This window comes from Dermochelys coriacea, chromosome 3, assembly GCF_009764565.3.
Source record: "Dermochelys coriacea isolate rDerCor1 chromosome 3, rDerCor1.pri.v4, whole genome shotgun sequence".
Lineage (NCBI taxonomy): Eukaryota > Metazoa > Chordata > Testudines > Dermochelyidae > Dermochelys > Dermochelys coriacea.
In genome coordinates, this window is record NC_050070.1 from 131,616,900 (window position 1) to 131,634,214 (window position 17,315).

At 42.7% G+C, this 17,315-nt stretch overlaps 1 protein-coding gene across 1 annotated transcript in view; it reads left to right on the forward strand.

The window, feature by feature from the left end:
- Window positions 1–17,315, forward strand: part of C3H1orf198 (chromosome 3 C1orf198 homolog) — a 40,141-nt gene continuing 22,826 nt past the window's right edge. Inside the window, exons 1-2 of the mRNA XM_038397015.2 lie at window positions 1–527; window positions 9,085–9,135. Coding sequence (XP_038252943.1) covers window positions 183–527; window positions 9,085–9,135 — 396 coding nt within the window. The 5' untranslated portion in view covers window positions 1–182. The remainder of the gene's footprint in view (window positions 528–9,084; window positions 9,136–17,315) is intronic.

Here is a 17,315-nt window from a genome sequence, read left to right on the forward strand (position 1 = left end):
GGAGAGAGGAGGAGAGAGGGACTGGGGAGGGCGAGGGGGAAAGGGGGTGTGTTTAGGGAGGAGTGAGGGACTAAGCAGGGAGGAGGCCAGTGAGGAAAGGGCAGCCGAGGCTGCCGAGCAGGAGGAGGCGCTTCTTCCCGGCGTCTCTCCGGTCTCGGCGTCGTGTGCGGGGCAGGGGCACGATGGCCTCCATGGCTGCGGCGATCGCCGCCTCCCGCACCGCGGTGCTGAACGGGAACCGGCCGCTGGACGAGCGGGAGCGCAAGCGCTTCAGCTACTTCTCCTCGCTGAGCCCGATGGCGCGGAAGATCATGGCGGAGAAGGAGCGGATCCGCGAGCGCTACGGGCCCGACTGGGAGCGGCTGCCGCCCCGCCAGCAGGACGAGATCATCGACAAGTGCCTGGTGGAGCCGCACATCCAGGCCCGCTACGCGGCGCATCGCGGGGCCGCCCGCGCCGCGCCCCCCGCCTGCTACCCCGGCCTGCGCCTCAACACCGGCCAGAAGGTGGTGCGCTTCGGCGACGAGGTAACGGCTTCGGCCCGGGGGGCGCCTGCGGGGCGGGATGGCAGCCGGCGGGGGCGGGGCCTGGGGGGAGAGGGGCAGGGTGGGGGGGTTGGGAGTGGTGGTTGGGGGGAGAGGGGCAGGGTGGGGGGGTTAGGGGGTGAAGGGCGAGGGGCGGGGCCTGGGGGGAGAGAGGCAGGGTGGGGGGTTTGGGAGTGGTGGCTGGGGGGAGAGGGGCAGGGTGGGGGGGTTTGGGGGTGAAGGGCGAGGGGCGGGGCCTGGGGGGAGAGGAGTAGGGTGGGGGGTTTGGGAGTGGTGGCTGGGGGGAGAGGGGCAGGGTGGGGGGGTTAGGGGATGAAGGGCGAGGGGCAGGGCCTGGGGGGAGAGGAGTAAGGTGGGGGGTTTGGGAGTGGTGGCTGGGGGGAGAGGGGCAGGGTGGGGGGGTTAGGGGGTGAAGGGCGAGGGGCGGGGCCTGGGGGGAGAGGAGTAGGGTGGGGGGTTTGGGAGTGGTGGCTGGGGGGAGAGGGGCAGGGTGGGGGGGTTAGGGGGTGAAGGGCGAGGGGCAGGGCCTGGGGGGAGAGGAGTAAGGTGGGGGGTTTGGGAGTGGTGGCTGGGGGGAGAGGGGCAGGGTGGGGGGGTTAGGGGGTGAAGGGCGAGGGGCGGGGCCTGGGGGGAGAGGAGTAGGGTGGGGGGTTTGGGAGTGGTGGCTGGGGGGAGAGGGGCAGGGTGGGGGGGTTAGGGGGTGAAGGGCGAGGGGCAGGGCCTGGGGGGTGAGGGGCGGGGTGAGGGGCAGGGTGGAGGGCATGGTGTGAAGGGTGAGGAGCAGGGCCTGGGGGGAGAGGGGCAGGGTGGGGGGGTTGGGAGTGGTGGTTGGGGGGAGAGGGGCAGGGTGGGGGGGTTAGGGGGTGAAGGGCGAGGGGCAGGGCCTGGGGGGTGAGGGGCAGGGTGGAGGGCATGGTGTGAAGGGTGAGGAGCAGGGCCTGGGGGGAGAGGGGCAGGGTGGGGGGGTTGGGAGTGGTGGCTGGGGGGAGAGGGGCAGGGTGGGGGGGTTTGGGGGTGAAGGGCGAGGGGCGGGGCCTGGGGGGAGAGAGGCAGGGTGGGGGGTTTGGGAGTGGTGGCTGGGGGGAGAGGGGCAGGGTGGGGGGGTTAGGGGGTGAAGGGCGAGGGGCGGGGCCTGGGGGGAGAGGAGTAGGGTGGGGGGTTTGGGAGTGGTGGCTGGGGGGAGAGGGGCAGGGTGGGGGGGTTAGGGGGTGAAGGGCGAGGGGCAGGGCCTGGGGGGTGAGGGGCGGGGTGAGGGGCAGGGTGGAGGGCATGGTGTGAAGGGTGAGGAGCAGGGCCTGGGGGGAGAGGGGCAGGGTGGGGGGTTTGGGAGTGGTGGCTGGGGGGAGAGGGGCAGGGGGGAGTTAGGGGGTGAAGGGCGAGGGGCAGGGTGGGGGGCATTGAGAGTATGGGGGCAAAGAATGAGGAGCAGGGGCATTACGGGGAGAATGGTGGTATGAGGGCGAAGAGTGGGGTGGAGTAGAACGGTGGTGTCGGGGGAATGGGGGCAAAGTATGAGGGCATTGTGGGGGAGAAGGATAGTGTGCAGGTATTGGGAGGTACAGTTGGGGTTTGGGAGCTATGGGGATTGTGGAAAGGGGGCTCCAGGGGGAGGGAGCCTAGTGGGGATTATTAATAAAGCAATGTCAGCAGGTAGTGGCCAAAGCTGTGGTGGTATCAATTTTCAGCACAGTTGTGATATGGTCTTTCAACGCTTCATACTGTTGCCAAATCTGAAGATTGTGCTAGATGCAGTTATGAGTGCTCTCCCTATACTTTGGAGATCTTTGGCCTTGTCTGCTCTAAGAGAATGGAGACCTGTGACTCTCCGCTGGTGGCAGCAATGGTAGAAGTTGTGGAACTAGCCAGGGCACAGGTGTTCTTACCAATGTGTTGTGCAGCACTGCACTGAATAGGGTTAGCCAACATAGTCGTGACAAATTCCTGATCCTTGTCAACACAATGGCTACCATAAGCGGTGAGTTATGGATCCCAGTTTCCAAGTGTAGATGCAGAATGGAGGAATATCAGTGTGTGAATGAATAGCAAAATATGTGACTGCAATTAGTAATAACTGGAAATAAGAAGGTCAGTGGAAAAGTTCATCTTTGCAAGTAGCGTGGATTACAAAGAGGATTTTGTGGACACTGATTTTTAAAATAATTAAATGGTAGTGGAGAAATAATCGCTAAAAGTAGAATTGAGGCAGTGTCTACATTGCATCAAATCTTTCCCTCATTCTGCTCACAAGTACAGTATTGAAAATATTCCCCAGTTCTGGTCCGTTTTTTAGATATCTTTTTAAAAATTCTTGATCAGTCTTTTCCACAGCTAATACAGTGCAGGAAAAAACAAGGATGTGGAAAGTTAGACAGTTGAAAATATAGGTTTTGAAGCTTTTGATGTTCTTGCCTTTAACACTAAAATGTGTTTGGAGAGAATCATAGGTACTTGGATAGTGGAGTATGGAGTATGTGCCTTTCAAATTAAAGTCCCGTAAACAAATATGTGTAAACCTCTGAAGCCCTCCTTTATTTGACTACATTCTTTATCTCTCCTTGCATATGAGGTTCTACTCTACTTAGTTTTTAAATGAATGCAAAAAACCACAGCCATCCAATTTTTTAAAAAGTCTCAGGCTATGAAAGCACACACAATGCACAACATCAATATAATTTGCTATCCTGATTTAAATTCTTAAGGCAAACTACTGTCAAATTATTTTTCTGATTCTCTAGACACATGACAAATTAATCTGCTTCTGAACTTGTAACCACCAATTTAATTTGAAGTGGCTAGGGCTTGTGTTAACCCCCTACTAATATCCATACATAGGATTTGTAAGCACTGCTTGAAGACTTAGATAATCACTATAGTGTTTCAGAGCTGGCTGTATTATAGAAGACCCTCATTCTGCATCTCCTGTGTAAGGGAAATGTCTGGTTAAGCAGCATACACGTTTCATACCTGGAGTTTGATCCAGAAATATGGGGTCAACTTGACTTTTAGTGCTGATGGAAATGCTGAACATTTAGTCTTCCTCAGTAAACAGATCATCGGTTTTTGGGGGGCGGTGGAGATGGTATCTAAATTGAAAACTGTTTATCTTGGGCATTTTAATCTTCCCCATTCTTAGACTACATGTTTCACTTTCACTGTTTTGACATTGTGAGGGCTTGCTGTTCTGAATTGTCTTGGGGACAGAAGGAAAGTGCCAGGGTTTGTTCTGTTGTAAACATATGGACAAAATCTTTTCCCGCTTCACAAAGTGACAGGCAAAATGCCTCTGAGGTTTGGCAAATATTCGTTCTCTCATGTGGCAAAAAAAGCAACAAATAGGAACGGTATTGTTCTTATCCCTTGTGTATTCTTTAGGATAAACACAGTTAATCAAATGACTTGGTATAGAGAGTTAAATTTAGGTTATAAAGCATATGCATCAACTGACTTCCTTTTTCACTTTCCAGCCAAGGTTTGTATAAACTATCTTCCTGAAAAAGAGGTCCTGCGCTCTTCTGGCATTCTCCTGTTCCATTTTAGTCTTCCAACTGCACTACCAAGCCTTAGGAGCCTTTCCTGGCTCATTGTTCCTTGGCTCTCTCTCCTAGCCTCCCTTTCTGGTGCCAAACCTCAGTCCTGGACATCTTCCATGGCTCCCTAATTTCTCTTTCTTCTCCTGTTACCACAGAGCCACTTTGTTCTGCTTGGGCCAGTCTGTTGCTGTTGCAGTTCAACTTTCCAGGTCAGTGAAAGCCTAACTTACTGGGCTTTCATGTTCTCTCTTGACCTGACACTTGCTCAGCTATACTACTGCAACTCCGCATTGATAGCACAACAGATGCCTAAGATGCTCCACACCTGGCACCTCTCCTTCCCTTTGTCTCTCTCACTCCCAACAGGCACAAAATGAAGGGATTTTTCCCTTCCATTTGCCAGCTAACACGCATCTGCGAACACTTGAAAACTGTCATGGAGTGCAGAAAGAATGAACAGTGTGAATTTGCATAGCAGAATTTTTCTAATAAGCCTCTTTTAAAGGAAAGAAAAATGAAACAGGGCTATTGTTTTAATGAATTCAGTTCTGCTTCTCCCACAGTAGATAGGAAGATTTAATGCAATAATTTCGTCTTGGTGCAGAAGATTTTAATGGTGTTCTTATGTGAAAATTATGCTGTCTAGCTAACTGGGGAAAAAACAAACTCCATCCTTCTTATCACTTCTAAATTCACTGTCTCCCTTTTAGCTCTAGTACCAGGGTTGCATCTCTATCTATCTACCCAAGCTATCCCTTGTCTGTAGGAAAATAATAGGATAGTGAAATTTTCTTCTCTAGCACTTCATTTGAAGTTTTAATTTTAAATGAAACGCACAACAATTCCTTTAGCTGTTTTCATAGTAGTCCTGCAAAAAGACATTGTGCAATTCTAAGGGTGAGGAATTCTTTAGAGATTTATAGTGGCCTCAAAGATTTTCAGTGTTTACATTCATTCTGAAACTTGCCCAGGAGTTAAATCATTAGCATTAAATCTCAATTGAACTGCAGAAGTGTTTCTCCAATTATGGAAACTTTCTATTTAAACAGGGTTAATATATTGCAGTAGGTTTTTGTTTAAAAAAGCAAATTGTCCCTAAAAGGAGGCATTTTGTAAGAAGAATCTAGTCTTCATCATTCCAGTTCCTTTTGCTTACCGTTCACTCCTGCCTCATATAAAAAAAATGAAAAATTTTTCCTTTACAAATGGACAGTGGCTCTATATGACCATTTGTTCTATGCAAATAAAATGAGCTTTTGAATCTGGGACTGGAAATTCTGTAGCATTTTGGGATGCAATTGACTTTACAAGGATAAAACATTTCAAAGGGTTACTCCAGGATTTTAGGGAAGGTTGGGGATAAACCAAAAAGTGAAGGAAACAAAGAATGTTTTTGTGGCACAAATTGGGAGTTAGAATCTCTGATTTCTATTCCCTGTGTTACCATAAAGTTGCTGTATGACTTAGAACAGCGATCATCGATAGGTGGACTGCGGGCCAAATCCGTACTGTTAGACACCTTTGAACAGACCCTGAAATCTTGATGTTTACTTATTGTCATTGTTGTTTTTTATTATTTTTTTCTTTGGAGTCTGGACCTTGACTATACCTTGACCAAGAAATTTGGACCTTAACAAAAAAATAATTGACTTCCCCTGAGAATGTCACTTGTATTCTTTGTGGTTCAGTATCTCCATCTGTAAAATGGGAATAAATAATACCTCAAGACTGAATTAAGTGAAGCTTAATTCATTAGTCTTGGATTTTCAAAAGAGCCTATAAATGGAGTTAGATTTCCAAATCACTTAGAATTTTCACAGAAGCTTTAACGTGGATAAGACCTTTGTGCTCTTCAAATGGAAATCACAATAGAAGGAATGTTAAACTAGCTCACGTCGTACAATATATCACTAAAGAGAAAGTAATTTGGAATTAAAAATAATGCATCTTGCATTGGTTATTTTGGAATGAATTTAGATCAAATTAAAGGAGAGCTGGTTTTCAGGAACAGCAGTATGTGGTGGTACTACCATCCTTTAGGGAAGTCTTGATCTCTGCTAGGGTCATCTTGTGCTCTGCCAAATGTTTAGGGCCTGCTCCAACTCCTGTGATGTTAGTGGAGTCTTTCCATTTACTTCAATGGGAGTTGGTTCAGGCCTTTTATTATTATGTTTTAGGTGAAAACTTAGCTTTTTTTTTTTTTTTAAGCTAACAAAAATGTGACTCACGTAAGGCATGATTTTAAAAGGGGTTGGGCAGCTCCTGGGAGCTTAGCACCTTGCTGGATTGGCCTCATAATAACCAAATGTATGTTTCGGATATATATCATCATCATGTAACTTGGAAAATGTTAAATTGGGGGTAAGGGGAACAGCTGAGATGTCCAGTTGGCTTGGTGATACGATGAGCATTTAACATGCAAGTCTGATTTTTTCCAAAGATGCCTGCAATATTTTCTGTTTTGTATCTGCCTTCAGCTTGGTGATGTGAAGCAATTGAGTACCTGATCCTTTTCTTTTTCACTTACAAGTAACTATTGTAATAAACATTTTTTGCTTTAAAAGCTTTTTAAGTTGAACTGCTATAGATTTCTGTTATCAGGAGCACTGAAAATGCACTGCAGATTTTCACCAGAGTTAGCCCCCCTCCCACTAACTCCAACCCTTTCCCCTCAATAATACTTTTAAAAGATGTAGTGTTGCTGTTCATTTTTGCTACAGTAAGATATTCAGTTACCAGCACAGGAGCCCTTTTGTTGTGGGTTTGTGACTGGATAGTTGTTGTCAGATGCTCTGAACAATGTTTATATCATGTACAGAGAACAAGGAGCACAGAAGAAAAATACTAGTGTGTCTTCCATTTTGAACAGCAGATGCCATTTTGCAACAACTCGCCTGAATGTAGCAACTTAGTTGTATGCTTCTCTTTTGTCTTTGATATTCTGCAGCTGGCTGCTGAAGTCAACTATGTGACTGAGTTCTTGTTTATTTTTAATTTTTTTTTCTTGAGCTGAGAATTTCCACAAGCCAGAGTATCCATCTCTTACATCAGTTATCTAGTGGGAGGAACAAAAGACTATTTACTTCTTTTTGAGAGAGAGCTCCATTTGTTACCTGTTGAAAACATAAGCTGATCAAATGTGGATCAATGCTAATTCACGTTGATGATGAATAACTTTAAAGCTTTTGTTCTCTTTTAATATTCTTTAAAGCAGTATTATGAGAATAATTTAATTCCTTTTCCCTCACCAGTGACGGGCATACAAGAATGTAGTGATCATATAGGAAAGACAAGGTTACTTAACTGGTGTATTTCCAGTATAGTAAGTAGCTTGGGGGCTGAGGACATATTTCAGAAAAATAGTTTCAGTTCTGAGATTGTCACAGAGCTTTGAGTTTACCAGTTAGCTTCTAATCTTTCTTCATTATAAACCTCTGTTGTGGCTCTTGGCCAAAAATTATGTTGGCCTAGGGTGGGGTAAAAAGGGGATTGTGAGAAGAACATAGTGCGGTGAGTTTATAGTATAAAAGTATCTGCCAAACAGGAGAGTTTCCCAGCCTAAAAAAGTACAAAATATGAGGAGCATTATTTGTCTAGTACAAAAGCCATTCACTTTAATGTATTTAATATACAATGGGACTGATCAATTGCTAGCACCACATATGCCCAACATAAGCCTTATTTGTCATTAATTCATTATTTGTAAATATTGTTTATTTTCCAAAACATCAAAATGAATGAACAAATTTGGAAAATATTTTGTTTATGGTATAGGAAAACATATTTTCTCATTTTGGACCTCCTGTCTTGGTGTGTGGTACATGTTTGTGCCAGGTATGCTAGCAATTGCATGTACATATGTAGATTACGCAGGTAGCAACTTTAGTAAAGTGGAGTTATACTCAGAACAGTAATTGTTTAAAAATGGCACGTTACTCTAGAGAGTGTTTGTGTTTTGAGTGATCTCAGCTTTCTTTAAATAAATATAAATTTGTAAATTTTATGTATGTATGTATGTATGTGTGGCAAAGAGTATTCACCCACAAAAGCTTATGCTCCAATACGTCTGTTAGTCTATAAGGTGCCACAGGACACTCTGCCCCTTTTACAGATCCAGACTAACATGGCTACTCCTCTGATACTTGAGTACATATATTCCTGTTAGCACTGAAGAGCCAGCACAACTGTAGGAAAGGAAGATGGATTCTGCTGCATCAACATCAAAATTAGGGTGACCAGATGTCCCGATTTTATAGGGACAGTCCCTATTTTTGGGTCTTTTTCTTATATAGACTCCTATTACTCCCCCGCAACCACTGTCCCGATTTTTCACATTTGCTGTCTGGTCACCCTAATCAGAATTGATAACTAACTTCCAAATGGAAAATATTTGTTGTTGTTCATGGAATGTGAGCCAGAAAGAGCCTAGTTTGACTGTCAGACCCCAGGTTGAGTCTGCAGGACTGACGGTTGAAAAAAACATTTTTATTTCTAAACTGAGCAAATAAAAAAATGGAGTTTCTAAGTAGCAATAACTATGGAACCCCCTTGCAGTTTTTGGTGTCATTTTTCGGAGTATAATGTGGTTCCTTACACTGTATGGGATATTGATCTCAGTTTGATCATCCATTAAAGTAGATATAAATATTTGGCTATTGTGTCTCAAATAACATAATTGGTGAAGATCAGACATACAGTACATTTTTAATATTCTTCTTTATATAGCAATGGCACGTAGAGGTCTAGACCGGGTTAATACCCCCATGTTGCTGGGCAGTGTACAAAAATAGAATAAATGACAGTCCTTGCCCCTAAGAATTTACATTCTAAAAGAGAGCTTTCATTCACTTAGTGACCGCTACTGCCTGTCTCTCTCTCTCATTCTTTGGCTGGTTCTAATTTAATTTTGTTACACTTCAAGTGATACAATATAAGTGTACCTCTTTGATATTTTTATTAAATAAGAAAGCTTTTTTGATTTTTAGAGAGATTCTTGAATTTCATTTCAGGACATAACTTGGCAAGATGAACACTCGGCCCCGTTCTCTTGGGAAACCAAGGTAAGTTTGCTACTTTTTTGCTTAATGTCAGTTTCCCTTGGAGTTGATCCTACTCCATTTCAGAATTGATACATTAAGGTCTCTTTACACTGTGAAAGCAGTGTAAAGTGACCCACAGCATAAATAAAAATTAGACTAGGTATGTTTTCATTGACTTAAATAGAAGCAGGATCAGGTGCTTCATGAGCTAATACTTAGTTTCCAAATGTAAGTGTAAAACTGTTGGTATGCAATCAGATTTTCATAGTTCAGAAAATTGCTAATCAAATCTGGACAGAAAATCAAATTACCCCATTTAGTGAAAAAAAGAAACAAAAGGATTAAATAATTGTGAATTGCCTACCTCCTAGGTAAAGAGGTGGGTCCTATTTTAAATATGTTTCTATGACAGATGTAAGTGGTTTGGGGTGAGGAGAGAAGCATGCAAGTAGTTGGTAACCCAAGTTAATTTTATAAAGCCAGTTTTAGACTTTGTCTGGTGTCCTGTGCACCAGGCGGTGGTGAAACCTGTTGAACTTGCTGCTTCTGTGTGAAGCCCAGATTGTTTCCCTTCCTCCCAAAAAGGAGGAGTGCATAGATAAGTATCTTACGCTCTGTTGGATCTGTTCTTATTGAAGATGTCAAAATTGTGGCAAAAATACTAGCAACACTGTGTTTCCCACAATACTAAAATAAAGCTAGTGACCAACTTCTCTGTGTAACTGCAGAGTGAGGACACAATTCAGAAATATCATGTTTGTCAGGGTTTTTTGGTTATAGTTTCTGATGGTGAACTCTAACAGCAAGCTATTTTAATTTCTCATAATGGAAAATACAAGTACACAGTCAATGTGTTTTGTTTGTATCTTTCGTGTTTTAAAAAAAAAAAAAGTAAAGTTAGTCACAGATTCAGACTTCTGTCCTCTGGCTGCTGGTAGATTGCAAGGGTGGGGTCCACGTTTCACAAATGCTGGGGGGCCCTGGAGCTACCCAGATGGAAGACATAATGCATAAGCTTAAAATGCAATATTGATCAAGTACTGCAGGAGTTATACAGGGATGGCAGGGAACAGTTGCCTCAGATTAACTTACTCTAGTTGGCCCACTCTAGGAAGAAACCACTAACTTGTAGTTTGATGCAGCAAAAGCCTTTAGTTTGGATGGGCCTAGATCGGGGTAGCCAACCTGAGCCTGAAAAGGAGCCAGAATTTACCAATGTACATTGCTAAAGAGCCACAGTAATACATCACCAGCACCCCCCACCACCACTTTCAGTGCCTCCTGCCCGCCTGCAGTCCTGCCGATCAGCACCTCCCCCTCCCTCCCCATGCCTCCTGCCCGCTACGATCAGCTGTTTTGCAGTGTACAGGAAGCTCTGGGATGGAGGGGGTAGGAGCAAGGGTGCAGCAGGCTCAGGGGAGGGGGCAGGAAGGGGCGGAGGCTTAGGGGTAAGGGATGGAGTGGGGGCAGGGTCTGGGGTTGAGCAGTGGAAAGTTGGCATCTGTAGCTCCAGCCCCAGAGTCAGCACCTATGCAAGGAACCGCATATTAACTTCTGAAGCGCAGCATGCAGCTCCGGAGCTACAAGTTGGCCACCCCTGGCCTAGATGGTGGGCATTATGCATAAATTGGGGTGTGGTTGTCAAGAAAAGAGTAGCAGTGATGCAGAGAATGCTGAACTCTTCTCCTTACTGATAATCAGTAATAAATTGTACTGCCATTGGCCTTTACCTTTGTGGTACAATCACAAACAGCAGAAATAAGGAGTGAATCTGGTCTTCATGGAGTTATGTTATATTTACAGTTTCATAAGATAATGTTTGTAGACTCTATCTGGATACCTCTTAGTATATCCTCTATATCTATGACCAACCTCCTGGAAAATATTACATCTTGTAGTAGCTGGTGTCATAAATATAAAGGGAAGGGTAAACACCTTTAAAATCCCTCCTGGCCAGAGGAAAAACCCTTTCACCCGTAAAGGGTTAAGAAGCTAGGATAACCTTGCTGGCACCTGACCACAGTGACCAATGAGGAGACAAGATGCTTTCAAAGCTGGAGGGGGAGAAAAACAAAGGGTCTGAGTCTGTCTGGGTGATGCTTTTGCCGGGGACAGAACAGGAATGGAGTCTTAGAACTTAGTAAGTAATCTAGCTAGAGATGCATTAGATTCTGATTTCTTTAAATGGCTGAAAAAATAGCTGTGCTGAATGGAATGGATATTCCTGTTTTTGTGTCTTTTTGTAACTTAAGTTTTTGCCTAGAGGGATTCTCTGTGTTTTGAATCTAATTACCTTGTAAGGTATTTACCATCCTGATTTTACAGAGGTGATTCTTTTTACTTCTATTAAAATTCTTTTAAGAAACTGAATACTTTTTCATTGTTCTTAAGGTCCAAGGGTTTGGGTCTGTGGTCACCTATGCAAATTGGTGAGGATTTTTACCAAACCTTCCCCAGGAAGGGGGGTGCAAGGTTTTGGTGAGGATTTGAGGGGGGGGGGGGAAGACGTTTCCAAATGGCTCTTTCCTAATAAAAAACCTGGTTAGATGTTTGGTGGTGGCAGCGAAAGTCCAAGGGCAAAAGGTAAAATAGTTTTGTATCTTGGGGAAGTTTTAACCTAAGCTGGTAAAAGTAAGCTTTGGAGGTTTTCATGCAGGTCTGCACATCTGTACCCTAGCATTCATAGTGGAGAAGAAACCTTGACAGCTGGTCTGTTTTTAAAGTCAAGGTAATTAATAAACTATGATGGTTGCACAGTACATCTAGGGAAGAGAATCTCAGTTTAAAAGTAATTGATACTTTTTGTTTTGTTCTGACTGTTCCTGTATATCTAGTGATTAAAGTTTACTCCAGCCCAATCGATTATCCACTGATGAAACTACTAAAATGTCGGGAGGTTGGCAACAATAAACTAGTGAGGCTGGGTGAATGTGTCAACTTAACTAAAATAATGTGTGTGTTTAAGTTACTGTATCTATTTACAGTGTTGCCTGTTGGCATCCTTCATCTTTTTCTTTAAGAAACTTCTGTTAAATTTGGTTAAATTGTTATCAAACAGCTGGTTTAGGAAAAAAAGAGCAGGGGAAATTCTTTTTTTGAAAATTTTCAAGAAAAACTTGTTCTCTCTCTCTCCCACCCCCCATCAACATTTTTCTAAATTTAAGATTTTTCGACCTGCTCTTTAGTTGATCAAAAATAGATGAATTTTACACAAATTTCAAATTCATCCCACTTTTAAAAAAAATCTTTTTATCCACTATATTATCAAATACTACATTTTTTTTTTATTTTTTAGTTTCTGAGGGAAAGCAGATTGCTCTTAAGTGAAAAATTGAATGAAGCATCAGATCAGAGTCCCTTTCTTCCAACTCTGGGATCTTTTGTTTTCCCCTCTTATGCTGCATTTTCCCCACTCGTTGCATTTTGTCAGGTTCCTTCCTTCAGCTGACTCATTAGACTTTTTTGAGTTTGGGCCATTCTGAGGAATATACCATATTTAGTGTTCAGTCTTTCATCTGCAAATAGTTTATATTTAAAAACGGACATAAAAGGGTATTTTTAATTCTGTCAGAAGGATTTGCATATAAAATTCAATGAGGACATAGGGATACAGCGATATTCCTATGTACATCTAGAATCAGACACTATATAAAAACAGTATTCTTGTTCCACTAGGAGTAATATATGCAGGAAAATCAAATTAAAATCCACACAAGGCTATCTGGCTCCTTCTTAGCCTGTAATATAATATGAAAGATACATATTTCCTTGCCTTTGAATTTTAGGAGGCATATTGGGGAACACGCACTCCTACCATATGTGATGGGTGAAATTCTCCATTATTACCAAATCCTAGTTAAATTCTCCCCCCACCCTCTAGAGTTTCAATTGTATGGAGTCATTTTATTGCCTCTCTAACCAATTCCTTCATTAGTTATTACTGAGATGCAGTTTCTCCATTTTATTGCGTGGGTAACAATGTAACTGAAGACGCTGTAAGTGTGTTGCTTATCTGTGCAATAATGGAAGGTTTATACCTGGAGAGCAGAGTAACAGTGTGAGTTCCACTTCATATATATTTGAATCTAGCTTCTTGTGACTCAGTCCTGCTTTCTTAGCTAGTTTAAACTGTGACTTATTTATGTGATTAGTTCTGTCTGTCTGAGTTGCTTGTGTTTAAAAAAATAAAATAAAATAAAAAATCCATATTTCATCTTGCATTTCTCATTTCTATTCAGTCTCCCCCCTGCCTACTCATTCCTATAGCAGTTATTTTTATAGCTTTGTGGTGAATGGTATTCTTAAATCCTTTCTGCTTGATGTGAGTGGGCCTTGGTTTATGTGAGGAGAATAATGTGATAAACTTAAAGTTTGACATTTAAATTTAAGGGGGGAAAGTACTGATTTTTCTTTTAAGCATATACTATAAAAATCATACAAACTGTGAGAGAAATTATAAAGTAGCCTTATCAACAGTCATCCATAACCTTTATTAAATAATTTGGAAGGATTAGTTTTTTATCAGTAAATGTTAATAAAGTCGAGTTTGTACACACACAAACTGATGGAAAAAGTACTTCCATCGATGATGATAGAAATTTACAGATTGGTAAAGTAAGAAAAATGCTGCCCGAGAATTTATTAGAGTTAAGGATATTTATTTTGTATATTTTGGTATGTGATGTAGACAATTTGTGTTGTAACAGTTATAAAGCTTTAGCTCTTTGAATCTCAACATCTCCTGTCATCAAATAATTATTAACTGACCCTCACATAATTTCCTGCAACAGTAAAAATTTAAGACCATAAAAATAAAAAAATATTAATTGAAATAATATTTTAAAAATTATTTTTTTCAAGCTTTTCTTATGAAAGATACTAAGAGTAGGGAGAAAGTTGGAAAGAATTGCTTTATCTCACAGGGAGTTGGAGTAAACAGTGATTTCCCTCGGGCTTTAGGGTACAGTATGATGTTTCCAAGTGTGAAACATGGTTGAAGGCAAGCAAATACCATAATATATCATTTAACTTTGAGGCCAGTGTATATAATGATTTGGAAACTTTTAAAGACCCTTTCTATTTCTAGATCTTTCTATCTAACTGTACCTAGTAATTTAGCAATCATTTTATAGGCTTAGTCCAGGAGGCTACGAGGATACTGTAGGTAGCGTATGGTGGAACAAAAGCTCACCCAGTATCCACGGAAATTTCATTGCTAGCTACGCCCTTGTCTGTGAGAACAGAAAGCTTTTTTTCCCTGTCAGTTCTGTGGTGTGAACACAGGCTTGGGAAGTAGAAATTCAATAGATTAAAGCCAGGCTCTGACATAGGCTTCCTTTTGTGATTTTGGGAAAGTCCCTATGCCAGTATTTTCAAACATGGGTACTAAAACGGGTATCTGAATCCATATTTAGGCACTTAAATATGTAGTTTGATTATTTTTTTTTCCACAGGCATATGGCACAGCCACCTAAAGTGCCCAAATATGGAGTTGGGTGCCTGTCTTTAGGAATTAACGTTTGAAAATCTTGTCCTTCTGTTTTCTCAAAGGTTTTTGTGAGGCTTGACTAACATTTGTAAAGCACTTTGAAAACAAACAAACCCTTCTTAGAGCATGATGATTATTATCAAGGCATTGGAAATGGTGAGGAAGTTTTTAATCATATAATCATCCTTTCCTGTCACTTATATTTTGCTTTTACATGATTTTTCTGGTTTTATTAAATTGTCTTTCAGAATTTCAGTAGAGGGTACCAAAGTGGATTAAAAGTTCTCAGCATTTCAGATATGGAAACTTATGCTCCAAATCAAAGATTTAAACCATAGTGAAAATAAGTTTGGTGTGTCCACCTAGTCCCTATTAAACTTGTGTTCCAGTCCGCAATGGACATTTGTCCACATCACAAAATCGCCTGTACAGTATTTTGTATGATACACTGTTTGAAAAGGTTTCAGAGTAGCAGCCGTGTTAGTCTGTATTCGCAAAAAGAAAAGGAGTACGTGTGGCACCTTAGAGACTAACAAATTTATTAGAGCATAAGCTTTCGTGAAGTGAGCTGTAGCTCACGAAAGCTTATGCTCTAATAAATTTGTTAGTCTCTAAGGTGCCACATGTACTCCTTTACTGTTTGAAAAGTTCTCTCTCCTGAGGTCTTGGGCTGGAAAAGGAGGATCATTGCATATTGGGAGCAAGGTATGTTGAAAAAGCTGAATAAGAGAGACTTGTATAGCACTTGTCAATGTACACCTCGTAATAGCATAACTATTAATGCTATAATTCCATCAGTACTAAATTCAACCACAACAGCATTTATAAAATAATAATCACAGGTTTCAGAGTAGCAGCCGTGTTAGTCTGTATTCTCAAAAAGAAAAGGAGTACTTGTGGCACCTTAGAGACTAACAAATTTATTAGAGCATAAGCTTTCGTGAGCTACAGCTCACTTCATCGGATGCATTTGGTGGAAAAAACAGAGTAGAGATTTATATACACACACACAGAGAACATGAAACAATGGGTTTATCATACACACTGTAAGGAGAGTGATCACTTAAGATAAGCCATCACCAACAGCAGGGGGGGGAAGGAGGAAAACCTTTCATGGTGACAAGCAGGTAGGCTAATTCCAGCAGTTAACAAGAATATCAGAGGAACAGTGGGGGGTGGGGTGGGAGGGAGAAATACCATGGGGAAATAGTTTTACTTTGTGTAATGACTCATCCATTCCCAGTCTCTATTCAAGCCTAAGTTAATTGTATCCAGTTTGCAAATTAATTCCAATTCAGCAGTCTCTCGTTGGAGTCTGTTTTTGAAGCTTTTTTGTTGAAGTATAGCCACTCTTAGGTCTGTGATCGAGTGACCAGAGAGATTGAAGTGTTCTCCAACTGGTTTTTGAATGTTATAATTCTTGACGTCTGATTTGTGTCCATTCATTCTTTTACGTAGAGACTGTCCAGTTTGGCCAATGTACATGGCAGAGGGGCATTGCTGGCACATGATGGCATATATCACATTGGTAGATGCGCAGGTGAAGGAGCCTCTGATAGTGTGGCTGATGTGATTAGGCCCTATGATGGTATCCCCTGAATAGATATGTGGACAGAGTTGGCAACGGGCTTTGTTGCAAGGATAGGTTCCTGGGTTAGTGGTTCTGTTGTGTGGTGTGTGGTTGCTGGTGAGTATTTGCTTCAGATTGGGGGGCTGTCTGTAAGCAAGGACTGGTCTATCTCCCAAGATCTGAGAGAGCGATGGCTCGTCCTTCAGGATAGGTTGTAGATCCTTGATGATGCGTTGGAGGGGTTTTAGTTGGGGGCTGAAGGTGATGGCTAGTGGCGTTCTGTTGTTTTCTTTGTTGGGCCTGTCCTGTAGTAGGTGACTTCTGGGTACTCTTCTGGCTCTGTCAATCTGTTTCTTCACTTCAGCAGGTGGGTACTGTAGTTGTAGGAATGCATGATAGAGATCTTGTAGGTGTTTGTCTCTGTCTGAGGGGTTGGAGCAAATGCGGTTATATCGTAGCGCTTGGCTGTAGACAATGGATCGAGTGGTATGATCTGGATGAAAGCTAGAGGCATGTAGGTAGGAATAGCGGTCAGTAGGTTTCCGATATAGGGTGGTGTTTATGTGACCATCGCTTATTAGCACCGTAGTGTCCAGGAAGTGGATCTCTTGTGTGGACTGGTCCAGGCTGAGGTTGATGGTGGGATGGAAATTGTTGAAATCATGGTGGAATTCCTCAAGAGCTTCTTTTCCATGGGTCCAGATGATGAAGATGTCATCAATGTAGCGCAAGTAGAGTAGGGGCATTAGGGAACGAGAGCTGAGGAAGCGTTGTTCTAAGTCAGCCATAAAAATGTTGGCATACTGTGGGGCCATGCGGGTACCCATCGCAGTGCCGCTGATTTGAAGGTATACATTGTCACCAAATGTGAAATAGTTATGGGTCAGGACAAAGTCACAAAGAGACACCACCGATTTCCTGAGGAAACTACAGTCCATTGGTGATCTTCCTAAAAACACCATCCTAGCCACTATGGATGTAGAAGCCCTCTACACCAATATTCCACACAAAGATGGACTACAAGCCGTCAGGAACAGTATCCCCGATACTGTCACGGCTAACCTGGTGGCAGAACTTTGTGACTTTGTCCTGACCCATAACTATTTCACATTTGGTGACAATGTATACCTTCAAATCAGCGGC